Here is a 27,013-nt window from a genome sequence, read left to right as displayed (position 1 = left end):
ATCTCAGCCTAGGTAAGCAATTTGATTTTGTTCTTCTTCTGGAAGGCATTCAGAGGTCGAATGTCACATATATAGGCCAAAGAGCCCCATCCTTTTTCAGCACAGGCAATAGCAAGAGTAACAACCCTCTCCTCTTGCAGAGTCTGGAACCCTCTCTATACCACCTTTGGAGAGCAACACTTGCACCGCCAGAGGAAAAATTGAGAGATGCTCCTCAGAAAGTCGACCAAATGTGGGGTGAAGATGTGCATAGCAAACAGAAAAGGTAGAGCATACCTATGCTGAATGACATAAATAACCCATCTGTTGGACATGATAAATCTCCAACCTGGAACGAGATATTGGACCCTACACCCTGTAGGATAAGTGTGTGCTGTTAAGGACAGAGTAAATCAGCTTAGGGGTTGTTGCCACAGGAGAAGTGAACTGGGAGGGATGAAGCCCCTGCTGGCTTGCAGGATGCCTGCCAGATTTCGCGTCCTTGAAAGAACGGAGTTGACTGCTGCCAGTGGTTGTGGCGATTACCGCCGTCTCTACGCCAGCCCCCTGGAGTAGCCCCAGATTTTCCAAAACTAAAGCAGGAACTGCTTGGACGGAGTCAACAGTCCCAGGGTGTGTACCATGGTCCTCCTATCCTTAAAACGCTCCAGGACAGAATCAACATTTTTGCCAAAAGATCTATGAGAAAGCCCTACTGTCCTTAATTCGCTTAACAGCAGAATCAGCTTTTTAACCAAAAAGACATGAGCTATCAAAGGGCATATTCATGATCAAGAGGCTTCCACATCTCCAGAAAACCTTGTGGAAACATGCACCAGTGGCGGCAGAGCACAATATTGGTGTCAACCACCTTCCCTATGCAGTCCATATCATATAGGCCATCATGAATCACATATTTGGCCTCGTCCTGTCCATATTATGAATCTTTTGAGTCGGAGAGACCTACGGTCTTCCAGGACCACCCGAAAGATCTCGCTGGCCATATCCAAGATGACATGCACACTGCAGCCCAGCAAGCAGACTACATTGCCTGACTTCAGCGTGGGGCTGGCCACAGAGAACATCTTAGACTACCTATCTGGAGGAGTCGTGAAGAAAAAATGGGGGTTAACCTTACTAGTTGAAGCCTGAACTGCCAGGCTCTCTAGAGTAGGATTTTTGTTTAGCGAGACAATCATGGTCGCCAGCTACTGCTCAGTGACCCTGACTACCTGTGTGTTCACTGGCAGGCAGGAATAGGGATTTGACCATGAGCTCATCAGTGAGGACCTCGTGGATGGGGGCATTTCAGACTGAGGCTGCAGAATTTTCGTTACGACATTAGTCTTGGTTTTGACAGAGGCAGCTTCAAATCCAGGACCTCCGCTGTCAATCAATCCACAAAAGCCAATTGCGCACTCTCTTCAGTCGGTGATCCAGGTGATGAGTACAACCCCTGTATCATAGGAGATGTTAAGCCCACTCGCAACTTGTAAATTCATATAAAAACTGTCATCATAATTAGGGGGAAGATGGCCATCCTCTCAGACTCAGAGCCGAAAGAGAAGACATCAGAGGAGAGCAGAATCAGTCTGTATGATGATCAGGATCCGAATCAGATCCACTTTCGGCACCAGCCACTGGGTGGTCTGGAGCAGATCCAGGAGCTAGAGTAGGAGTTAGTACCTGAGTGGTTATTGGACCCAAAACAAGTCCCAAGGGGTCAGTATGTGCTGAAGAAGGGCTTGCCAGTGATAAACCAACTGGAGGTCCCTGTAAATTCCTGGGGTCCAAAGGCATGCCAGAGGTAGCCTCTTTGAAGGCCTCGAATTGTTACAGCTAGAAAATATTTGAAAAGTTTTATGTAGCGCTGGCTAAACCCAGAGGTATCAGAGCACTTTACATGAGGAGGTACAATTGCCTCAAAACATAGTTAACATCAGTTTCAGGTACGTAGTTACTGGAGATACATGAGTTACAAAGGCTTAGATCAGGTATAGGGAAGAAAAAGCAGGCAGGGGGAGAGAAATTCGGGGGAGAGAGGGAAGGAATAGAAGAAGAAGATAAAGAGCGAGGGAGGAAAGAGGTGAGGCAGGGGGTTAGGAAACACAACAGGGCGAAGAGAAAAGAAAGTGTCTGCCGATCGGATGGGTAGGTGACGGCCAAGGGGGGGGAACCAGAGCCAATCACCTCAATAGCTGCCTAGGTCAACTCCACCGGTCATCAGCCAAGGGTTGCTCGGTCGCCGAAGTACATCAGAGTGTTGGAGTATCAGCCTAGGGGAGATCATGAGAAGGTTTCAAAGAGAGCGCTTTTCATGGTGTAGAGTTCTCTGTGAAAATGGGAACATTCCCAAACCTCCACTATGTGTGAATCCCTTAACACTATGGGCTCTCTCAGAGGGCTATCTGAGACTCCAGGACATAAATGCTGGATCCCTCCCCAACAAGGGGAGAAGGAGTGCTTTGGCAAGGGGCACATTAAAGGAGGCCATTTAAGGCCATTTTCCGCTATGTGTGAATCCCTTAACACTGTTGACTCTCTCAGAGGGGAATCTGAGACTCTGGGGCAAAAATGCTGGATCCCTCCCCAACAAGGGGAGAGGGAGTGCTTTGGGGCAAGGGGCACATTCATGGAGGCCGTTTAGGGACAATTGAGCGAGCTCAGGGACATGCACCTATCACCTGAAGCGAAGTTGCATAAGAGGTCTTGACTACTTACATTCAGGGACATGGAGCTTCCTCTTTCCCCTTCCGGTCTCAGCATGGCTGATCATTTAGAGGGGTGGTGGGCAGGGGACGGGTATAGACTGTTCCCTAGCATAATGGTTTTAGAATGTTTTGGAAATCGTTGTAAGGCATGCGAATGTGAGAGCACAGCTACAGAGACGAGTCGGTAGGCACAGAAAGAAAGCACTAGACATCAGCTGCAGGGGTGGCTCTGATATGCTTCTCCGCGCTGTTGGTTCCGTGTGGTACAGAGCCAGCAAAGAGAAGCACAGTTCCAACTGCAGGAGCAATGATGAAAACGTTTATTGATCCAGCCTGGGGCCTTGGGAGTGTTCTGGGGGAAGGCAGAGGTTAGAAGTATCCATCAGAAAAAGCAGATAAAAATACTAATTCGTCTATTCCAGGTCTCGCAAAATCTACTTGCTCACTTGCTATGGCGGTTCAGATTTTATCAGGACACGCAATTTTTTGGGCTACTGGTCCATTCTGGCGAGCGAGCTGGAGATGAAAAAGAACAGGTGTCCTGTTCATTTAGAAAGTGAATGAGCAATAAAAATTTCTTTAATTCTTTTTATTTTGTAACATTTGCTGTGCGTTCCAAAACAGAGGTCAAATGTCAGCTTTTTTCTTATAAACTGTAGCTTACTTTACCGCAGAACTTGGTGTTTAGTTTTCTCTACCGGTCTGCAAAGTTAGAGGATTTTGTCAAGTTAACTGTAGGGCAATTGTGCTGGTAAACAAAAGGCTGTTGGATGTCATTTTTTCTAACATACAACGTTTAAATAGCTTGTAAATGAACAGCACACATATTTCAAAATATATCAGCAATTAGGAAAGCACATTTTTGTAATTCAGAAAGGTGTTGGAAACAAAGATTTTAATAGGATTAAAACAAATAAGAACACTTTACTTGGTGATGTGCAAAAGATAAATGTTTGCAGATAACCGATTTCCAAACATCATCATGTGTACACTATATAGTTTTAGCACGAAATGACAGTGGGCTACCTTATCATGCTTTAGCAATATATTTCTTAGAAGTGAGAATTTTTAACATGAACTAAGAAACAATCCTGCTTCTGCAACTGATGACATTGCTGTTAATGAACTATGAGACAAGTCAGGGGTCATGTGTTTCCTATACATGGGCCAGATTCGTATTATACATGAAGCAAAGGTTTAGTCTATTAAAGCAATCAAATTGGGTTTAATTCAACTGGCATGCCAAACTCACATATTTGAAGATGTTCTCATATGTGATAATATAGAAAAAGGTGGCTCGGTGAAATAAAATATTCGCCCGGTATCGCACAATTGGAGACCAGTTTACGGGTCAAGAGCATTACAGTTAGGTCGAGTAAATCATTCAAGTCACCTGACCTGCAGGTTTGGCAACCTTTTTATTATTTTTCGAGGCAGGTATTCCTAACAATATTTCTAAGCATAAAGACAATAATCACAGGCTATATTATGTCAAAACTAAGAACCGGAAGTTCAAAGGCATTTTGCAGTCACAAAGTCTACAATTTGCAGAATCACACTATTGTTTCGAGAAAGCACCAGTTCAATGTACAAAACACCATTTTCCGGCTTGTGAAAGGGCTTTTGATATCCCTTCCAAATCACAAATTGGAGGGGCATGAAATGGATCCCATCTTATTTGAGAGACTTAAGAGCATGTATCAATGCTTTAGGAGTTAAATTTCAGTCTCAAACCACTGATCAGTTACTAACACCAGAGATGGAGTGGTAACTGATTTGCAAAGGGGATGCTGTCCAATCAGACAGACTCATGGGCATAAGACAGCATTCTCCCTCAGATGTCCGTCCCTCAATGTGAACATTATTTTAAAGCATCTTGTGTTCCTTTAAGGACATGAATGGCTTTAAAAAAACTTAATTGTGAATAAATTCTAATGCATAGATGGAGGGTCTGCTATCCCTTACAGGCCTCACTTCTTAGGGGGTGTGCAATCTTCAAATACTAATTTGCAACCAGCCCAATGATCAGGTTAGACCATAGTTCACATACAGAAGAACAAATAATGTCCCTCTACAAAACTTACAAAGTACAGGGGAATTCATACACAAGGGCATGCAGAGCATTGTTAGGCACAGTTCAGATGGAAGAAAAAAAGAATTAGATTATGAGTACACTAACTCAGCCCATTTCAGGACTGCAATATAAACTGTAGCCCTAGGACAGTTCATTTGGCTTAATTTTCATTGTTAGATCATCATACCCTCAATCCTCTCCAACATGAGGAGCATATCACAGACATGTTCTGGGTAGTCTGTTGTGCACTGTACTGCTCGATGTAATGCTTTCCTGCCATGCTGAGCATCACCATGAGCCCTACAGGGGGATGAAGACAAGTAGTATGTTAGGGGGAACAAAGTTAATATTACTACACGTTTGATATTTTAAATGCATTATCTTTATTTAAGAAGCAAACCAAACCAACATCTATTCTGTTTGCAGCAGAAAAGTGAGTCACAGTACACCTAGAAACGGTGTGGCTTCTGTATAGAGGTTAGTGGAAAGAGGCAGGAAATAAAATACATTTTTTATCGAAACACAAATAAAGATCAAGATGTACCCTATTTATTTTTAAACTTTCATATCATAACCTTCAACTCAAATATGCAAAACTGGGTCAAGTGTGATAATCTGCCAAATGTAGAGAAATCAGAGGGAAGGTGTGAATCGAGGAACATAGAAAACTAGAGCTCATGCTTCCCTAGAAATGTGAGGCCGAGAGGTGCCATGCAAGTGATTAGAAGCGGAACACAGATGGAATAAAAAGAAAAGAAAAGAGGAACAGAAAGCAAGAACATAATTGGAGAAGCCATAAGCAATGCAGAAGATCATCAGTATGTGATATTAGAGATGGTAGTGAGAGAATCTACACGTGAAGGGCAGCATTGTCCTCAGGCAACAGCACAGTGGACAAGGTAGACACGACGGACCTAGACAGAGGATGTAGAGAAAAGTGGACACCCTAAAATATCACATTAATTAAGAAGGTTTATAATTTAATTTACTACATATACTCTGATTGCGTTCTTTGTGTTTGCAATGGAAGATTATATACCAATCTGCTAAGATTTGATTTGAAACTAGAGTAGTTGTAAAAGAAGACACAAACCAAACAAAACAAAACCTGCTTGGGTACATTTTTTCTAATCAATTTCTTGTCAAAGCATTCACAATAGGAGTAATATTTTACCAAAGATAACTTCACAAAAGTGGTATGAATGGAAATACTTCACTTCGATGAATGAACAAATAGGATAAGTAATTGTAAAAGAAGAAAATAACCAAACAAAACAAAACCTGCTTGGGTATATTTTTTCTAATCAATTTCTTGTCAAAGCATTCACAATAAGAGTAATATTTTACCAAAGATAACTTCACAAAAGTGGTATGAATGGAAATACTTCACTTTGATGAATGAACAAATAGGATAAGTTACTTACCTGTAATCCTAGTTCTCTTCCAGAGGTATACTCATCAAAGTCATAAGCACTGAATAATCCCGGCCCACGTGCGGGATCCCAGAGCATATACAACCAAGCATTGGCATAGCCAATAGGTCTCGCCTTTGGGACCTTATAAGTGTTTAGTCATGCAACAGTTATTGTTGTTGCAGTATGGCTATTTAGCTGCATAACTAAATACTTATACGGTCCCAAAGGTGAGACCTATTGGCTATGCCAATGCTTGTTTTTGTTATGCTTACCAAAAACTTTATCATTCAGCCTGGCACAAATCTCACATGTTTTCTAGGAATATTGCATTATTGTAGAGGTCTGCCTTAGGAGTGGATTATAGGTGTATATGTGTCTATATATATATATATATAGATATAGGTATACTATATCTAAGTAAGGGGTGATTACACCACCTTACCCAGGCTGTAAGAACAGACCTGTGGTGTCAGTTTGGAAGGCAAACCAGGGGTGGCACAATACATGCTGCAGCCCTGGTAGGCCTAGGGCACACCTATGCCCTGGGTACCTATGTTACACTATACAGGGGCTCACAAGGGTGACCCAGTAACCAATCTGGTATGTACCTAAAGTACATGGTATCAATTTAGAGAGAGAACAGCTGAGCTGTGGGCCTGATGAGCTGGTCCACAGCCACACTAAAGTCGAAAAACCAGAGAATCACAGCAAAAAGTGGGGGTAACCATAGGAAGCAGACCCTACTCTCCTACAAGTAGTGTGTCATCCTTAATTATAACCTCAGTTTAAACTACTAAAAGCAGAGTCAATGTGTCAAATTAAAGTAGGTGGAATCCATAGAGGTATAATCTTAAAACGGTAGACCAACTCCGGGAAAAGAACCATTTTTAAAAACATTGTAGTTCAGCGAGAAGCCTTTGCCATAGTGCAGCATAATATTGGGAGAGTGGTTTATATTTATTTTTTATTAATGTCAATGCTTTTTTAAAAGGTGCTTTTGCAATGCAATCGGTCTTGCTTTAAAGAAAGTTAGAACTATTGGTATTGTAAATGACACATTTTTTATTTATGTGTTGGTTTTGAAAATAGTGAAATTAATAGCTTTGTCATTTACAATGCCAATACTTTTAACTTTTGCAAATGTGACACCTATAGCATTTGTATTGCAACATTTTTGTATTTACGTGACTTAGATGTATTGATATTACAAATAACAATGGCTTTTAATTTTTTAAAATAATTAATACTTAAATAAAAATTTATGTACTGAATGTTGACGCTGATTGACCCTCTTCTGTACCATGCACCGCTGTGTTTATTGATGCCTTGTTTTAAATGAAAAGAAATATAAAAAAAAAATACTTAAATAAAAGTTATTGTAATTTATAATGGCAATAGCTTAAACTTTTGTAAGGAATATGCTACTTACCAGTATGCATCTGTTCTTGGCATGTAGGGCTGCTGACATTTATATCTATGCATAGATCGCCGCCTAGTGTTGGGTCCGGATGATTGCACATTGTTGTCCTGGAGGTGGCTCCTCCCCTGGACTACAGTGCGCATGTGCATCCTCTCCATGCTCAGATTGTTTTTCGCCATTGTGGCAGAGATGGAGTATGATACAGTAAGTGATGACCATGCTTGAGAATAATTCTGAGTGCTACAGCTGCGACAGGCACCGGGGAGGAGGGCGGGCGACATAAATGTCAGCAGCCCTACATGCCAAGAACAGATGCATACTGGTAAGTAGCATATTCCGTTCGAGGCTTGTGGGCTGCTGAATTTATATCTATGCATAGAATAAATAGTAGTACCCTCCTTAGCGGCGGTTGGCCGTGCCAGCTGCAGCAGTCTGAAAAAGAGTTCTGAGAACAGCCTGACCTACAGCAGCTTGATGTTTTGAGTGTACATCCACGCAGTAGTGTTTGGTGAATGTGTGTATGGTGGTCCATGTGGCTGCTCTACATATATCCTCTAGAGGAATGTTACCCAGGAAAGCCATGGATGCCCCTAACTTGCGTGTGGAATGCGCTCGTGGGGGAACTGTTGACGTGCGTTTAGCCTTTTGATAACAAATCTGGATGCACTTAACAATCCATCTGGCTATACCTGATTTTGAAATTGGGTTGCCCTTGTGCTGTGGAGAGAAGGCAACAAACAGTTGTTTCGTTTTCCTGAAATCTTTAGTTCTGTCTAAGTAATACAGGAGAGCCCTTTTAACATCCAGTGTGTGTAGTGCTCTGTCTGATACTGAATCAGGATTGGGGAAGAATACTAGTAGTTCAATAGTTTGGTTAATGTGGAACTGTGACACTACCTTGGGCATAAATTTAGGGTTGGTACGCAGCACTACCCTATTAGCATGAGTTTGAATGAAAGGCTCTTGAATAGTGAGTGCTTGCAGCTCACTAACCCGTCTTAGTGACGTGATTGCCACCAGAAAAGCCACTTTCCATGTGAGAAATTGTATCTCACAAGAGTGAAGAGGTTCAAATGGTGGACCCATGAGCCTGGTAAGGACTATGTTGAGGTTCTAGACAGGCGAAGGCGGGTGTCTTGGAGGAATGACTCTTTTGAGTCCCTCCATAAAAGCTTTAATGGCTGGCACTCTGAAAAGGGATAGGTGCTGTCTATTTTGAAGATAAGCTGCCATTGCAGCTAAATGTATTCTGATGGAACTATACGCTAGATTGCATCTGTATAGGTGCAGTAAATAACATATGATGTTTTGCGTGGAAGCATCCAGTGGATTTATATCATGATTGGAACAATAGATGACAAAACGCTTCCATTTTGCTGCATAGCATGCCCTGGTGGTAGGCCGTCTAGCCTCCTTGATGATGTCCATACAGTCAGCGGGCAGGTTCAGGTAGCCAAACTCTATAACCTCAGGAGCCATATTGCAAGGTTCAACTGTTGCGGATCTGGGTGCTGAATGTCTCCATGGCTCTGAGTGAGGAGACGGGGTGTGAGTTTTAGGCGCTGGTGGGGCACCACTGAAAGTTCTAGGAACGTGGTGTACCATGCTTGCCGTGCCCACGTTGGAGCAACCAGGATGAGTGTCATGGAGTGCTGCCTCAGTTTGCGTGCTACCAGCGGTATGAGTGGTGCCGGAGGAAAAGCGTACGCAAATCTGTTCGACCAGTTCATCCATATCGCAATGCCCAGAGACTGCGGGTGTGGGAACCTGGCGGCGAAGATGTGGCATTTTGCGTTTTCTGGAGTGGCGAATAGGTCTATCTCTGGATGACCCCACTGCTGGAAATATGGTTGCAGCACTGAGGGATGTATCTCCCACTCGTGCATCTGATGGCTGTGTTTGCTGAGCAGGTCCGCCATCTGGTTGTCCCTGCCTGGGAGGTGTTCCGCCATGAGGAACATGTTCCTTTGAATGGCCCACTTCCACATGCACTGTGCTAGGTGTGACAATTGTGGAGAGTGTGTCCCTCCCTGCTTTTGAATGTAATACATCGCAGTCATGTTGTCCGTCCGGATCAGCACGACTTTGTTGCAGAGATGCAACTTGAATGCCTTCATCGCCATGAAGATCGCCATGAAGATCGCCATCAGCTCTAGGAGGTTGATGTGCAACCTTTTCTGCTGCGCAGTCCACAGTCCCTGCACAGTATAATGGAGGACATGAGCTCCCCAGCCCTGGAGAGACGCGTCCGCTGTTAGCACTACCTGTGGTACAGGCTCCTGGAACGGTCGTCCCCTGCAAAGGTTTTGTGTGTTCCACCAATGCAGAGTTGTGTGCACGACCGGTCACCAACACTAGGTCTTTCAGCTGTCCATGAGCCTGGTTCCACTGGCGTGCCAAGCATTCCTGAAGCGGACGCATGTGTAGCCTCGCGTGAGGGACTATAAAGATGCAGGAGGCCATCATGCCTATTAGTTGCATGAACACTTGCGCTGGGAGTGAGTGTTGTGGCCTGAATCATTGAATCAGCACCTGCATGCTGTTGACTCTCGCTGAGTTGGGTCGCGCTGTGGCAGTGAGAGTGTTGATTTCCGCGCCTAAGTACTGTTGTACAGGGGCGGGTTGAAGATGAGACTTTTGGTAATTCAGCGAAAATCCTAGACTGTGTAGGAGGTGAATTGTGCGGGACATGTGGCTGGCACACTGCTGGGCCGATTTTGCCTGGACAAGCCAGTCGTCTAGATACGGATAGACATGGATGTGTTGTCTCCGAAGATGCGCGGCCACAGTCGCTAAGCACTTTGTAAACACCCTGGGGGCTGTAGTGACCCCCGAAAGGCAGGACCTTGAACTGGTAATGCTGGTTGTTGATGGTGAACCTGAGATATTTCTTGTGACTGGGGTGAATGGGAATGTGGAAGTAGGCATCCTTCAGATCTAGGGTCGCTAGGAAATCCCCCTGACTGATCAGTGGCAGAACTTGCTGTAAAGTGAGCATGTGAAAGTGTTCGGATAGGATGTATTGGTTTAGGGGTCTGAGGTCCAGAATGGGCCTGAGAGACCCGTCTTTCTTTGGGATTAAGAAGTACAGTGAATACACCCCTGTAGGTCTAAAGGCACGAGTTCTATGGCCCCTTTTTGCAGAATGGAGATGACTTCTTGCTGCAATAAGTGCATGTGCTCTGCGGACATAGGACGGTGCCTTGGGGGGATGTTGGGTGGAGTAGAGGTTAACTCTAGACAATAACCGTGATGTATAAGTTGTCTCACCCACCTGTCCGTGGTAATGCTTTCCCAGACTGGCAGGAACTGCTGAAGTCTTCCCCCGACTGGTGTTGTATGGTCGGGGGGCAGTGAAAAGACGTCACTGTTTGTTATTGGTGGTGGATCTGGCATTATTATTTCCACGTCCTCTGCCTTTGGTGCTGTTCCCACGGTATCCACCCCTTTTGTTCTTGTTATAGGTGGTTTGTGTGCCTCCTTTGGTGTATTGGGCTTGTTGCGACGCTTGTCCTCGAGAAGCTCCCCTGTTACCGGAGCGACGAAAGGAACCGCCCCATAACTGTTGAGACTGCAGAGCTCCCATGGATTTTGCAGTTTCAGTGTCTTTTTTTATTTTTTCCAGAGTGGTGTCTACCTCAGGACCAAACAGGAAGTCAGGGTTAACTGGCTGATTAAGTAGAGTAGTTTGTATCTCCGACTTGAAACCAGAGATGGGGAGCCAGGCATGCCTCCTGAGCATTAGGCTAGTGTTTATGGCCCTAGCCGCTGTGTCAGCTGCATCTAACGCGCATTTAATGGACGCGTTGGAGATCAACTTCCCTTCTTGTATAAGCATTTCTGCTCCCTTCTTATAAGCATCTGGCAGGTGTTGCATTAGCTGCTCTAACGTGTCATAGTGGGCCCTATCATATCGTGCTAACAGGGCTTGTGTATTGGAGATCCTCCAAATATTAGCTGCTTGAGCTGCTACACGTTTCCCCAGAGGCTTCAAAGATCTTGGATTCTTTGTCCGGAAGAGGAGCATCACCAGTTGTTTTAGAGTTCGCTCTTTTGCAAACATTAGCCACTACTAAGGAATCCAGTGGTAGTTGGCCCTTGACGTACGTAGGGTCCACAGGGGCAGGCCGGTACTTCCTCTCAATTCTGGGGTTCACCACCCTTGCTTTAGTGGGCTCTTTAAAAATGTCACTTGCATGTTTGAACACACCTTTGAGCATAGGCAGAGTTTTTATAGACCTTTCTGATGTTGAGAACGTATCAAAGAGAAAGTCTTCCTCCACGGGGTCGGCGTGCATATCGACATCATGGTTAAGTGCCGCCCTTTCAATTAGTGCGTTGAACGCAGCAGTATCTTCAGTAGGTGAAGATTTGATAGCATATGACGGAGTGTATGGGGTGGTGTGAGGTTCATCAGGGTCTACAGTGTCAACCCATGGCTGGGACTCATATTGATTTGCGTCAACGGGATAGTTAAACTGGTCCTCATTGTCCCCTTCCTCCACATCTTCAGTGACAGGTGTGGGAGAGTAGGTATAGTCTTGCCCATATGATTGAATGGGTTCAAAATGGATAGGAGAGGTGGTAGAGTCCCTCTTTTTCTTCAGTGGTATCCTGTAGGACTCCATAGGAGTTTCAGGCATGATCTTTCGTTTATAAACGGTGAGTCGACCTGATTCGGAGTCGATGTATAGTTTTGACTGGTTGTGGTAGGACGGTGGTTGGAACATAACTTCACCCGTCCTAGGCTGAGTGGGTGCGGCTACCGATGGTGACTTGGATAAGTCGGTAGCCTTTGGGAGTTGAACAGTTTTAGGCCGTGCTGTCGGGGGCAGTCCGTATTTTATCGGCGCCGGAAGCACTGGTGACGGACTGACTTGCTCCGACGTAGGCGTCGTCTTCGACCCGACCGACTTCGAGAGTTCCGTGTGCTTGAGGCCTTGCGTCGACTCGAGCCGTTGTTGCGCAGCGGGTACGCTCTTGTGCTTAGACGCGGTCTGTTCTTTCGGTCTGATTTTGGGTTTCGGCCCGGAGGCCTTGACTAGCAGCGGTTTCTGAATCTTCGGATCGATGGATTTGTGGACCTCGAGTCCTTTCGAAGAGTCGCCATCTTTGGCGTCGGACGTCGACGTGAGCGTAACGTGCTTAACAGTAGACACGGGCGTAGTCGAGCCGATCTTCGGTTCGACGCCCCCTTTCGACCACGAGGGGTCGAGCACTAGTTTCGACTTGATATGTTCCGAAGTCGTCGAGCCAATGGTTGTTTTCACCAGATTCAGTTTCGATTTAGTGTCTTTTGCTTTCGGTTTCGATTTCTCCACCGATTGTGGCCGATCGACCGATGGCTCTTTTGAAATGTTCATAGTCGGGCCTTGAAGCGGGACTAGCGAACTTTGTCTAAGATCTTGGCTAAGGCCTTCCGGCGATGCCTCGACCTGAGCCGTGGAAGAGTCTTTAAGGGGCCCCGCTAGCGCGGTTGGGCCTAGCTCTTCGCTTGAGTCGTCGTCGACGGCTCCGATAGGTTGTACGTCGTCTCCTACCTCGACGATGTCTTCATCATGGACGTAGAGTTGTTCCTCGTCCTCATTGTAGATGGAGTCTTGCTCCGACGCCGGATCCGAGTGCTGATCAGGATCCTCTTCTTGTGCACCCTCCTCGTCGTCACCCCCGAAGATGTTTTCTGGGTCGGGTGCCGACTCCCGCGCCGACTGACGTGCAGCGTGCCGAAGACGGAGAGTTTTCTTCGATCTGAACTTGGAACAGGCCATACAGCTGGCCTCGTCGTGGTCCGGTGAGAGACATTTATTGCACACCGGGTGCACATCGATATGAGGGTATTTCGAGTTGCAAACGGGGCAGCGCTTGAACGGACTCCGTTCCATCATCGATCGTCGATGGGGCCTTAGATGTCGAAAAGGCAATCGTCCTTCGACGTCCTGTTCAAAGAACTGGAAACAAGTATAAGGCACCGAACGAAGACAATACCGACGTTGTGGTGCCCGAGTGATGTTGTGGTGGTGCGATAGATGGGCGACAGAGTGAGGGCGACAGAGTGAGGGCGACAGAGTGAGGGCGACAGAGTGAGGGCGACAGAGTGAGGGCGACAGAGTGAGGGCGACAGAGTGAGGGCGACAGAGTGAGGGCGACAGAGTGAGGGCGACAGAGTGAGGGCGACAGAGTGAGGGCGACAGAGTGAGGGGAGTTAAGGAAGGAAGCGGGTGGAAGAGAACAGCAGATCAGCACAGGAGAAGAGAACAGGGAGTTAGAGAAGGAGGCGGGTGAAAAGGGAACAGCAGATCAGCACAGGAGAAGAGGGCAGGGAGTTAGAACAGCAGGCTGGGAGGGAGAGGGCTGCAGATTAGCAATTGTTGCCAATTTAGCTCTGTCACTTAAAAGATTGGTTTGCACCTCTGCCATGATGTGCAGCCAGTAGTTTGTTTTCATGCCGGGCTGTGTCTTCCATCCTTCCGAGATTGGTATTTGAAGTATGATTAAAAGCTGGTAATAGCTATTTACAGTGCTTACAATCTGCAACTAGTTGATGCCCTTTGCACGTGGTGGAAGCTTGGCATGGTGCACTCAATATAGCAGCTGCTGTTTGTGCATGTATGCTCTTGCTCTGCTGGTGACACTGCTAGAGGGACCCTTAAGCTCACGACATTTAAGAAAATCCTTTTCACAAGGTCAAAGGGGAAAAACATGGTCTTTGTCAATGACTGGGGAAGGAGGAGTGTGACTGCATAGATTGGCACTGGAGTGTGGTGGCTGTGAGAGTCGGGGGAAGGAGGAGTGTGACTGCATAGATTGGCACTGGAGTGTGGGGGCTGTGAGAGTCTGGGGAAGGAAGAGCATGACAGCATAGATTGGCACTGGAGTGTGGGAGCTGTGAGTGTCTGGGGAAGGAGAGGCGTTACTGCACAAAATGAGACTGTAGGGTGGGGGGGATAGAGCAGTATGATGTCACAATACCAGACTGGAGAATACAGGGCCAGGGAGTAAGAGGATGCAATGCAAGAGTTGAATGAGAATTTATAAGTGAAATGGCACAGCATGAGACTGGAGGATGAGGGGTCTGGGAGTGCCTGGGGACGGAGACGTGTGACTGCACTGGTATTAAGACTGGAGGGCGGGGGGGGGGGGGGTGTGAGTGCCTTGGGACGGAGACGTGTGACTGCACCGGTATTAGACTGGAGGGGTTGGGGCGTGTGAGTACCTGTGGATGGAGGGGTGTGATGGCACAGCATGAAACTGGAGGTTGGAGGACTGGGAGTGTCCATGGTTGGAGGGAATGATGACACTGTATTAGAATGGAGAGTTGGGCCCTGAAAGTATCTTGGGATAGAGGCGTGGGGTAGCACAGTGTGGGGAGCTTTAGCGCCTGCAAGGATGGCGAAGTGCGAACTCACAGTAAGAGTCTGGAGGGTCAGGGGCCAGGAAGTTTCTGAGGAAGGAGGGTGTGCCGTCGTGGTACGATCCTGGAGAATGAGAGGCTTGGGCACCTACAGAGACGGCAGAGCGTGATGCACAGCATGAGTCTTGAGGGTGAGGACCTGGGAGTGTCCTGGGATGGAGGAGTGCAATGGTACAGTGTGTTCATGGGGGGTGCGTGGGGGGAGGGGCTTGGGAGTGTCTTTGGGTGGAGGGGTGCAATGTTGCAGTACAAGCCTGGAGGGTGAGAGAATTGGGCGCCCATAGGGATGGAGGAGTGTGATGTCACAGCATGAGCCTGGAGGGTGAGGGGCTGCATAAATAATCACCTGGTCAATGCTGGTTTGTCTTGAAGCCTGCACGTTGAAAATAAGTGTATCCTTTTGATTGGCAGTTTCACTGCATTCCATAAAGAAACAAAGAATTTATCTAAATGCAAGTTAACGTGAAAACCAATTTGGGATGACTAAGTTCCCTCTCGCTTACTCCCAAACGTTGACACGTATGGCCGAGCTCTAACGACCACTGTTTGCGGCGTGAGCACAGCCCCGGAACTGAGGAGCAGGGAGAACAAAGATTAGCATTCGGAGCAGTGGCAGCAAAAGGATGTATGCAGCCTACCCCTGCAGAGCACCTTCTCATATAACTGTACGTGAACAAGGGGACAGTATAGTACATGGCAGTACGACACATAAAAAGATACCGAAAGGCGACGGCACACTCTCCGGTGCAATGCCCCATTCCCGAGGAAATATCAGTGAAGCCATTAAACTGCTGGAAACTCACAGGAGAAAGTTTTTTCACGAGGGCAGATATGCACTGCACAGGAAGTGTTGGATGCGGCCACAGGAAACTACGCATTGACACAGAGTAGTACAGGTCGGGTGGCTTTGGTCTGCGGAAGGTTAATCCCCAGCATCGGTCCCTGTTGCGTGTTTCTCACTGTTCTTCCTGCTGCTTCAGGACGCCAATCGCCAAAGTGGTCCGTGAGGAGAGAGGAGCCAGTTAATGCAGAAGGGACGCGCGCAGCAGCTCGGCATGATGTGAAAGCCAGCATCACACCGCAAGAAAAGACAGATGGCGGAGAAGTGCAATAGAAAAAGGAGCGGGGTAAAAAAAACTGAGAACTCAGTGTCAGGCAAACACCCGCACATTGAGTTTGTTGGGGTATGTCCTGAGGGTGAAATAGACGCAAAGCACAACAAAAACATCATCAGTAATGACCATGACAGAGAGGCAGTGGCCGCGAGACGCGCTCTGGGGAGGGGCTAGCAAGGCAGCGGCAGAGCACGCCAGCGAGGAGGAGACATGCGTGTCCGCCATTGTTTAGCATTAATGGCGTTCCTGCTCAGAAGAAAAGCAACGCCGGGCAGCCTGTGTTTCAGATTAGGAGTGCTGCGCATTTAAAAAAAAAAAAAAAACACTCCATCGAAGTTAAACAAGCTTTCACTTTGTAAATAATAAAATAAACTATGTTTTAGTAAGACGTATTGGAAACCATAGAAGGGAGGAAAGTCAGCGCTGGGAGGGGGGCTGGGCAACCATGCCAGCATTCCGATTCACGAGCAGATGGTCCCGTTTATGACCTGCGGAGCGCGTGAAGTGGCTGGTGGCAAATGGAATCAGAGCGGCCGCGGTCGCTTTGATGTTCTAGTCTTGTCTTGCTTTGTGGGAGGGGTAGGGGAGCGAATTCCTGTGCACGCGCCTGGCTCACATGAACTGTACGTGATGCGCAGTGGGTAGACTTTTTAGGTCTCCTTACTATAAATCTCGCTACAATTTCCAGCATGCATCAGGTGAAAGCATGGCATCTGGACCCACTTCTTTCGTTTTGAAGACCAGCACAACTGACGCACACCGCCAGAGTCCCCCCTACATTTTCTTTTGTCCACAAACTTCTGGTAGCTGTACAGAATCAAGTATAGGTGCATTGATACATAATTGTAAATGTTAATGTAATGTGCTGCCACTGTTTCGCACCAGTCATTTCTTCCTAAGTCATCTTCACCTCGGAGCCATTTAACAATGCCACTGCTTAAGGACTAATGTGCCACCCTGATGTAATGTAAACAACAATTCTGGCCAAGGATTCAGATTACAAATAGTTTAGGGTCTGCAGTAGCGTGGTGAGCATGTTGTAGTGCAGCTGACGAGGCAGTGCTATGATTAGCCTATCCCAATTCTCACTGCACGTCCGTAAGGATATGGACAGTTGTGGTGTGACTAACAGATCTGTCAGAACTGACGGACATTGATGCTGGAGTACAGACAGAGATATGCTGGACACACTACTCTAACTTTAACAACCCATGACAGACTCACACAGACATGTATGTAAACATATCGAAAAGTCGATGGGGTAATTTCGTCGCAGAAAGGGGCGACATAGTACTCAAATTACATACACAGGAAAAGTAGATGCCCTCTGGTATTTGCATACAAAAAGGGATTTGGGGGCCGCTTATCAACGTCTACATGCCATTGCTTTCTTAGCCATGCGGTTTAATTTGACAAGATAGCGTATTCTAGAATTGCTTTGCTACATCAAACAAATTGCACTAAAATATCTATGGTCACAATATTAACAGAAAAGCACGGGACAGGGAACACTGTGACTTGCCATCAATAATAGAAAGCAGAGACAAATATTTTGTGATTGAAAATTTTTAAGTCAGCCTCAAACAGAAGGGACTGGCATGCATTCTGTCATCTTTAGTGTGTAGTCTGTCAAGAGTACAGTGAGGGCAGTGTCACACCTCATCCATTCCTAGTAGTCTCCTCCGACAGATACCATCCGCAGCAACTACTAGGCAGAGCAATCCTCGCTGTCAAGCAAGGAGATGCAAGACCAGCTCTTTGAGTAGAGTACACGCAAGCTCACGTTTGGGTTTGCACTCACTCCATGGTGAAGCAGAACCTCCAGTCTGCACAGTTCGCACACAGGGGATAGACAGCTGCCGGTCTGGAGAGTGGCAAGAGCCGTAAAGAAAGTGATGAATCTCTCTCATGCAGCAATACCCGGCCTGAACAGTTAAGGCACACATCAGGAAGGCGGCCATGTTGGAGCAACGACGTGTGGCTTCCTTTTTTGAATTTAGTGAGTAAAAAAAGAATCTGCAGAAATATATGTTTTACCTGGTGTCCTTCCAAAAAGTTACTGACATGCACATAATTGCATACAGCAACAGAAACAAGCATTGGCCGCGCAGCCGTAAAAGTAACGCGGCCGTGAAAGTGAACGCGTGCTCTGTGGTGGGGGAGGGGCGGAGCGAGTCGTGCTGTGAGGGTGAGGCAAGCCAGATGGCTGCTGCGCGCATGCTCGCAAGCTTGAGGCCTCACAAAAAGCGTGTTGTCGCATTTTAAAATGCCCACTCACTAAAAGTCTCGCCAGAGCAGCGCATGCACTGGATCAGGCGAGACCTTACAAAATACATATATATGTGTATGTTTAGACAAACAAGTACAGAGTACTTCTAAAAACATACATATATACATGTATCATACATAAATATGCAGCCTAAGGCACCTCCAATAGGCTAATATGCCAAAATTACATGTTTTTTTTAGAAAAGAAAATAATCTCTAATATAAACACTACAACAGAATACATATACTGCACTAGTGTTCCAAACACAGCCCTTTATTTTCAGAAAAAAAGGCAAGTAATAGCAGGCAATTAGCCCATAGGCTGCATAACAGAGAAAAAAATCACAGTAATAGAAACCATTGGCACCTTGTCTTTAAGGATTCTAAGCACCTGGACACCTTGCTTTAAGACCTCTAGGAGCCCCCCTGCTCCCATGATGACCCACAGGTGACAGGTCAGTTCTTTTTTTTCTTTTTTCCGGCTCCTTCTAGGAGGATCCTGGAGCTTGAGCTCGTCTCTCTTTGACTATTTCTAGGCAGAATTAGCTTTTTTCTTCTTATATTCAACATTTTTGATTGCTGGTAGCTATTCCTAGTGATTTTCTGACTCATTTACATTTTGTTTCCTGTCAGAAATGCCAGCTTTATTCAACAAATGTCCTTTCTGTAGGAAGAAGATGGCAAAATCGGATCCACACTCGGTGTGCCTCGTGTGTCGACCAACTTCACACAAGCCTGAGATATGCTACTACGGCCAGCATTTCTCTAAAAGGACTCTCCATGATAGAGAGAGGATAAAGCTTCATGCCATGCTGGAGAGAGGAAAGAGTCACTCAAAAAGTGGCCTTGGAAGCACTCCTGCTCCCAAAGAGCCCTCCTCTCATGAAAACTCTCAACGAAGGATTGTGAATCTCCCTTTTAATGGTTCCTCGTTGTTTGTTTCTCACGCGGAAGACGAAATGTCCAAAATGAAAACAGAACTTGACATATTTAAGGCCGTGGCGTTGGAGAAGCGCAAGGAATTCCGAAGAAGGTTTTGTCCTTATGATCGACTGTCTTTTCAGCAGAGGGTTCAAACCCCTCAGTGGTCCTCTCAGCAACACCAGTCAATGTCCAACTACCATCAGTGAAGACCTGGTAAAGGAAGGGGATCCACAAGACAGCCTCCGCCCTCTTCGAAACAGCGAGCTGAACAATGAGTGATGGCTTCCTCCACGCCCGTTAGCCACTCCGGTGGGAGGAAGCATCTCTTTTCACCTGGCAGAGTGGAAAGCAATCACAAACGACAAGTGGGTTCTGAATATTGTGCAGAATGGATACCTCCACGAGGCATGTTCCTTCAAAATCGCTTGTTGTTGCAGGAGGAGGTCAACAGTCTTTTGTGAAAAAATGCAATAGAAACTGTTCCGGTTCAACAAAAGGGACAAGGTGTTTATTCCATTTATTTTCTGGTGCAAAAAAAAAAAAAAGAGGTCCCACCAGAGAATACAGACCAATACTCGAACTGAGACTCTTGAACAAATGTATCCGGATGTTAGCTCTGCGCCAGATCTTCCTGCATCTACATCATGGGGGCAAGATGTGTGCTATAGACTTGCCGGACGCCTACTTCCATGTTCCGGTGTCCAGAAAACAATGTGGAAAGACGTGACCACTTTGGGAAGAAAGGATGGTCTAGTTCTAAGGACGACATTGTCCGGATGGACAGCCAGAAAGGGAGGCTTCGAAAACAAAGCATACAGCTCACTCAACCTGCGCGCAGAGGAGATGGCCACCAGAAAAGCAGTTTTCAAAGTGAGAAGTCTGAGAGGACAGGTATGCAGTGGATCAAAGGGAGTGCACATAAAATATGTCAGAATTAAGTTCAAGTCCCACTGGGGAATTACGAAGGGAACAGGAGGAAAAAGAGGAGTAATGCCCTTAAGAAATCTATTTACAACAGGGGACTTAAAAAGATAAGGCTGATCACGGAGCAGAGGAAGGCTGAAATGGCCGAGAGGTAGTCCTTAAGAGTGCCCAGAGCAGAGCCCTGCTGGGCTAAGGAAAGGAGGAACAAGTGAAACTCAGAAAGAGGGGCAGAAAGGGGATCCGTAGCCTTTGCTGTGCACCATGCCACAAATGTATTTCATCTGCAGGCGTATACAGTCTTAGTGGAGGGACGCCTGGCTGCCAAGATTACATCACAGACTGCGGGAGGAAGGTCAAATGACGTCAACTGCTGCTGCTCAATCTCCACGCAAGGAGGTGGGGGCTGGACAGGTCCGGGTAGAGGACCGTCCCCTGCTGCTGCAACAGAAGATCCTTCCGAAGAGGCAGTTGTATCAGAGGATCGATGGCCATGTTGAGCAGCTTAGGATATCAGACTCTTCATGCCCAATCCGGAGTCACAAGAATGACTTGGGCTCGGTCGTGCTTGATCTTCTTCAGCAGAAGTGGTATAGGCGGAAAGGCATATAGAAGACCACAACTCCACTTGTGACGAAAAGCGTTGCCTAGCGAGTGCCGCCTTGGAAATTCCAAAGCGCAGAATTGCAGACATTGCGCGTGGCGAATAGATCTAACCAAGGCTCTACCCAGTGCTGAAAGAGACCTTGCACCACCTCCAGCCATGTCCAGAGGCGGGCCTCTCGACAAAGGGTCCATGACCCCAACCCGCCTTGTTTGTTGCAATACCACATGGCAGGGGTGTTGTCCGTGAACACCTGCACCACTCTTCCAAGGACAAAGGGAAGGAATGCTTTGAGTGCAAGACGGATCGCTCAAAGCTCCAGAAGGTTGAGTGGAGCCCGGACTCCGCCGGAGACCAGAGGCCTCTGATCTACGCCTCTCCCATGTGGCCGCCCCATCCCAGAAGGGATGCGTCTGTCACCACTGTGTGTTCTGTTTGGGTAAGTGAGAGGGATCTGCTGTTGACCCAATTCTGGTTTGTGAGCCGCCACTGCAATTGACGTACAGTGACCTCCGAGATCTGGACGCGATCAGTCAGATTGTCCTAATGCTGCACCCACTTGAAATTCAGCTCCCACTGCAGAGCCTGCATATGCCATCTGGCATGATCGACCAGCAGGATGCTAGAGGCCATGAGACTCTGCAGCCTCAGGGTCATCCTGACCGAAACCCGGGATAGGGGCTGAAAGATCGGAATCATAGCCCCAATATCCCAGACTCGCTGTTTGGGAGGATAAACACAAAACTGCGTCGTGTCCAGAACCGCTAAGATGAAGAGGAGCTTCTGAGAGGGTGTCAGGTGTGACTTCAGCAAGTTGATGGAAAACCCCAGCAAATGCTGGAGGTTGGCCCTAGTCTGGAGGTGGGAGACGACAGCCTGGGGCGAGCCGGCCTTCAACAGCCAGTCATCGAGATAGGGGGAAGACTGGAATCCCTGGTCTGCGCAGATGAGCTGTGACCACCGTCATCACTTTTGTGAACACCTGAGGGGCGCTGGTAAGGCCAAAGGGGAGCACAGTAAACTGAAAATGCTTGTGGCCTACCGTGAACCACAGGTAATGCTGGTGGGCCGGCAGGACGGGGATGTGAAAGTAAGCATCCTGCAAGTCCAACGCCTCCATCCAGTCTCCAGGGTCGAGGGCAGACAGGACCTGAGCGAGTGTCAACATCTTAAACTTCTCCTTCCGGAAGAAGCGATTGACGTTCCTGAGATACAAGATAGGATGCAGGCCTTTGTCCTTCTTGGGTACCAGAAAGTAGTGGGAATAGCAACCACAACCTACTTCTGGGACAGGAACATGCTCAATGGCACCTTTGGCAAAGAGTGCCGAAACTTCCTGTTGGAAGTGGGAGAGGTGATGGCGGATCCTGCCGCCCACTGGCGTTTGATGGCCCTGAAATGTCGTACTAGGACGGTTTGGAGGCTGCTGCAAAGGGGACTGTGGTGGACTGGCCCGCCCGCTGGCGCCCAGAAACACGCAGGTGGTTCCCACGTCCCTGGATACCCTAGGGCTGAACAGCCTATGCCGGCCTGTGGCTCTGGGCGGGACATAGCAGGGCACCCCTTCCGTCACCACGAAAGGGGCGAAAGGCAGACTGCGCAGGGCTAGTGGTGAAGAGGCACAAGGGTGCATTGTTTGCCTTATCGCTGAATAGGCGACAGCCATCAAAGGGCATGTCCATAAGGGTGGATTGGACATCCCCGGAAAAACCAGTCGAACACAACCAGGCGTAGCGCCGAAGGGCAACCGACGTGGAAATCGTCCTGCCAAGTGCATCGGCGGTATCCAGCCCACAGCGGATGGTAAACTTTGCTGCGTCTCTCCCCTTGGCAACTGCACGGGAGAGTATGGCCTTGGCCTCCTCCGGGCACTGAGGCAGCACCTGCTCCACCGTATCCCACAGTGGTGGGTGTAACGGTCCAACAGACATGCGGTGTTTACCGACCACAGTCCCAAGCTGGCGGAAGAAAACATTGTCTTCCCAAGGTGGCCCTTCTTTTTGGATTCCCTTTCCGGTGGTGCAGTAGGGAAGGTGCTTTTAGAAGTGGAGGCTTGAACCACCAAGCTTTCAGGGGTGGGGTGCTGGGAGAAGAAATTGGGGTCGGCCGGGCAGTGGCGTTAGGCAAACATCCTGTCCACTTGAGCTGCTGTGTTGGGCCTGGACCACATGCCCAAAAAGATGTCAGTGAGGGCTTAATTAAATGGCAGCAGGGGCTCAAAGGAGCTTGCTGCGGGTTGAAGGACCTCTATCAGTTTAGTCCTGACTGCCACTGTATGTAGCTCGCTGTGGAGAGCCTCGGCCGCCCTTCGCAACACCACTGCGTATGACGCTCCCTTCTCCGTAGCCACGGTAGGAGGAGACAACATGCCTAGCTCTGGGTAGGTATCCAGACCACTGGCATCCCCCAGTTCCTCTCTTCGGCTCATACTCCAACTGGTCTGTCAAAGGGTCACCAGGCCCCTTCCAGTCTTCCTCACACTCCTCTGGCTGCCAATCTGGCCGAAAATGGGCATGATGGAACACAGGGACAAAAGTACCCATCATCTTCGGATCCGGCGTTGGTTGACGCCGGTCCGGCTCCATGTCCACATCAGGGCGGAAGCCAGGGTCGACACTGGCAGGGTCCAGCCGGCATTGGCTGCAGATGTGGTGCCGGTGGAATTAGTGCAGGTGGAGGTGTAATGAGGTCAACCGGCGCTGATCCGGATCCAGGCCTGGCTCCAAGGGGGCCCTGCAGTGCCGAGGCCGAAGCCACCGCATGGAAGGCCTAGGGCACGTAACTGCACCGGCAGAGTCGAGCTGCCCAAAGATGGCGTGCACCTCTTTGTAAAATTGAAGAAGCTAGGCAGGGGTCGTTCCCGGTCAGGCCAGAGTCGACCCTGAAGGCTCGGTACGCAGAGCCACGGGAGGGGCACCACCTGCACCCTTCGTTGCATCGGACGAGGGGAAGTGATGCTTCTTCAGGTTCTTCTTGTGCTTCGACTTCGTGCAAAGACTTAGAAGAGGAGTGATCTTGACTCTGCGATCCATTTCTCGACCTACCACGGGACCGGGACTGTGAACGACGTGGAGCCAACTGCCGGCCTCAAGGAGCTTCCGGGACCGCTCTAGCAAAGCCTTCGGGCCATGGTTCGACAGTCGGAGCATGACTTGGGGTCATGGTCGCGCTCCAGGCAGTAGAAGCACACAGGGTGCGGATCCGTCACCGACATCAGTCGGTTACAGGAACCGCCTGCCTTGAAGCCAGGCATCCCTCGTGCACCATGAGTCGATTGAGACTCAAAAACAAAGTCGACAAAAGTCGCAAAAAAGTCAGTCAAAAAGTGATTGGGGGTACTGTCCGAATCTGCGATTGCTGGCGTGGAAAAATAAAGGACTGACGTCAGTGCGCGAGGACAGCGTCTATGTAGCAACATCATCCCGGCGACCACGACGCCAAACGTGGAGTCACCTGACTTTTGAGAACTAGTAATGGTACCTTTAAAATTGCATCCTTACATTATACAGTGAAACACACCCATGTTATGGAAGGCTCCCTGCAAAGAATGACTGACTTCTATACGTAAGTGAAACTTGATCTCAGTGACCCTCTATACATCTAAAATATCACTCCTTGGGATTGGGAGCACTTACAAAATCTCTAGCAGGGAGCAGATGGTCATTAACGCCTTCATCAATTCTTCCTATCCAATATCCGTCACCAGTTAATAAAAGGGCTCATTGAGACAGTGCAACCAGCACGTCTAGGGTTAACCATTAACCAGTGGAGATTCACTATTCCTCTGGCAGAACCGGTTCGGCCTAAAATCAGGGGCCTGAGCCTTATCCTACCTTTATGATAGGAGTGATCTCATGTAGCATCTTACATTACAAACTACCTTGGGCTTAATTCACGAGGACATTCCTCCCCTCCAACTCAATACACCTAACACACATCATGCAACTTCAGCTTATCGGGTGGAACTTTCCCAGGAGCTATATTCCTCCCACTCTGAAAGTAGGATATTCTGGACAATTGTTTATGAGTATGCATTTTGAAAAAGCAGCGTCCTATCTCATTTAATTCTTGCCCATAGAGACCTGTGTAAACACATAGGTGATCAAGTTAATTACCTTCAGTAACGCTTTTTAGGTCGAGCCTGTCAATGCGCGTGCGCATTGAGTTTGCGAGAGATATTGGGGCTTAACGAGAGCTTAACCATCGGCGATTTGATGCTGTGCCCGTGAAAAGCAAGCGCATTGACCTAAAAAGCGCGTGCACATGAAAGCCAGCCATCTGTTGCTTCCCCAGCGTGGTGCCGCCAGCAGCTTCACTTGAAAGGGATCCGCTCCGCCCCCTGCTGCATCAAAGGCTTTCATTTCGCACTTTTCTCGGCCGCCAGGCCGTGTCGCATTTCTCCTCCCCCCTCCCCACAGCAATGCCAAGAGCTTGTCTCCCTTCTAACGTACCGGCTTGTTTCTTTTATTCCCTTTTCGACTTTTAATTCCTTTCCCTTCTCTGTTTCTTTCTCGCTCGTTGTTTCTTTTGCCCTCTTTTTATTTCCTGAGAGACCTCACCCCTTTCCTTCAAAGCCTTTCTTCGTTTGCTTCCCATTTTCGCTGCATTCACTTCACTTTTCACGGCCGCGTCGCATTTCTCCTCCCCCCTCCCCACAGCAATGCCAAGAGCTTGTTACTTTTCCATACGTTTGTATGCTACGTGTATACATTTTTCCATGTTAAATCGGTTCCAATAAAATGAGTTATAGGATTTGGGTTTAAACAGTAAACTTTGGTCAGTCAGCATCAATAGCATTTTTCTTTGTGCACAGTAAGACACTCCCGGAGTTTTCGCATTTTACTTTGAAAGGCCTCATGAGAGCGCCCGGCTGGCAGCGGTAATTAGATTACCACGAGGCGAATTATGACCCATGATTTATGCTATTTCACCCACAAATGGGAAATTACCCGTGGCAATGATTCGAATTGCTAGGCTCTGGCCTGTATCCGGGGCGCAGCTCAGAGATGGGCTCCCATTTGACTGTCTTGACAGATTTGTGGGCTTTGCAAGAGGGCCTGTCAGGTGAGTGTTAACAACAAAAAAAAAGCACTCCAGGCACCCCAAATGTCTATAGGCCGGAACAAGAGGGAGGGGGAGGGGACGGGCTGTAAAAACCTTCTTGTTTCCTTAGCTTTTCTTTTTGGCCCCGTCTTGTTCTGTTGTGTTGTGTTGCTACCTTGGCGGGCGCCAGGATGCTCCTTCGCTGGAGCATCTGTGCGCCTAATAAATTAGTCTAACATAACATAACATGGTGATAAAAGCTTCACTGTTACCCTTGTGCAGTCTGCTTTACCTCCAACCCCTAATTAATAAAGACCGAAGAAGAATTCTGCGCCACTGTGGGTCTATTCTCTTAGGAGAACAAGGGTCTGAGTTTGGGTAATCCCCTTGTCCGATCACTGGGCCTGCCGGGCTGCTGTGTGGATGCTTAAAAGTCTCAGAATTCAAAATCTCTCAATTCAAGGAGAGGATGTGGCGTCAACCCCTCTCTACACCCCTCTCTCTACGCCCCCCACTCGCGGTACGCCCCCCACTCGCGGTACGCCCCCCACTCGCGGTACGCCCCCCACTCGCGGTACGCCCCCCACTCTCGCTACGCCCCCCACTCTCGCTACGCCCCCCACTCTCGCTACACCCCCCACTCTCGCTACACCCCCCCACTCTCGCTACAACCCCCACCTCTACACCCCCCACTCGCTACAACCCCCACCTCTACAACCCCCACCTCTACAACCCCCACCTCTACAACCCCCACCTCTACAACCCCCACTCGCTACAACCCCCACCTCTACAACCCCCACCTCTACACCCCCCCACCTCTACACCCCCCTCTCACTCTACAACCGCCACCTCTACACCCCTCTCTCACTCTACACCCCTCTCTCACTCTAAACCCCTCTCTCACTCTAAACCCCTCTCTCACTCTAAACCCCTCTCTCACTCTAAACCCCTCTCTCACTCTAAACCCCTCTCTCACTCTAAACCCCTCTCTCACTCTAAACCCCTCTCTCACTCTAAACCCCTCTCTCACTCTAAACCCCTCTCTCACTCTACACCCCTCTCTCACTCTACACCCCTCTCTCACTCTACACCCCTCTCTCACTCTACACCCCTCTCTCACTCTACACC

The 27,013-nt window shown here is 48.1% G+C and overlaps 1 protein-coding gene across 1 annotated transcript in view; it reads right to left on the bottom strand.

Moving 5' to 3' along the window:
- SART3 (spliceosome associated factor 3, U4/U6 recycling protein) overlaps nt 1-27,013 on the bottom strand; it is a 542,493-nt gene that overhangs the window by 253,925 nt on the left and 261,555 nt on the right. The window contains exon 13 of the mRNA XM_078667411.1: nt 4,952-5,064. Coding sequence (XP_078523537.1) covers nt 4,952-5,064 — 113 coding nt within the window. The remainder of the gene's footprint in view (nt 1-4,951; nt 5,065-27,013) is intronic.

The sequence above is a fragment of the Lissotriton helveticus genome, chromosome 11 (assembly GCF_964261635.1).
Source record: "Lissotriton helveticus chromosome 11, aLisHel1.1, whole genome shotgun sequence".
NCBI classification, from domain to species: Eukaryota; Metazoa; Chordata; class Amphibia; order Caudata; family Salamandridae; genus Lissotriton; species Lissotriton helveticus.
The sequence above is the reverse complement of the archived record's forward strand: the minus strand, read 5'-3'. Positions and strand labels throughout refer to the sequence as shown.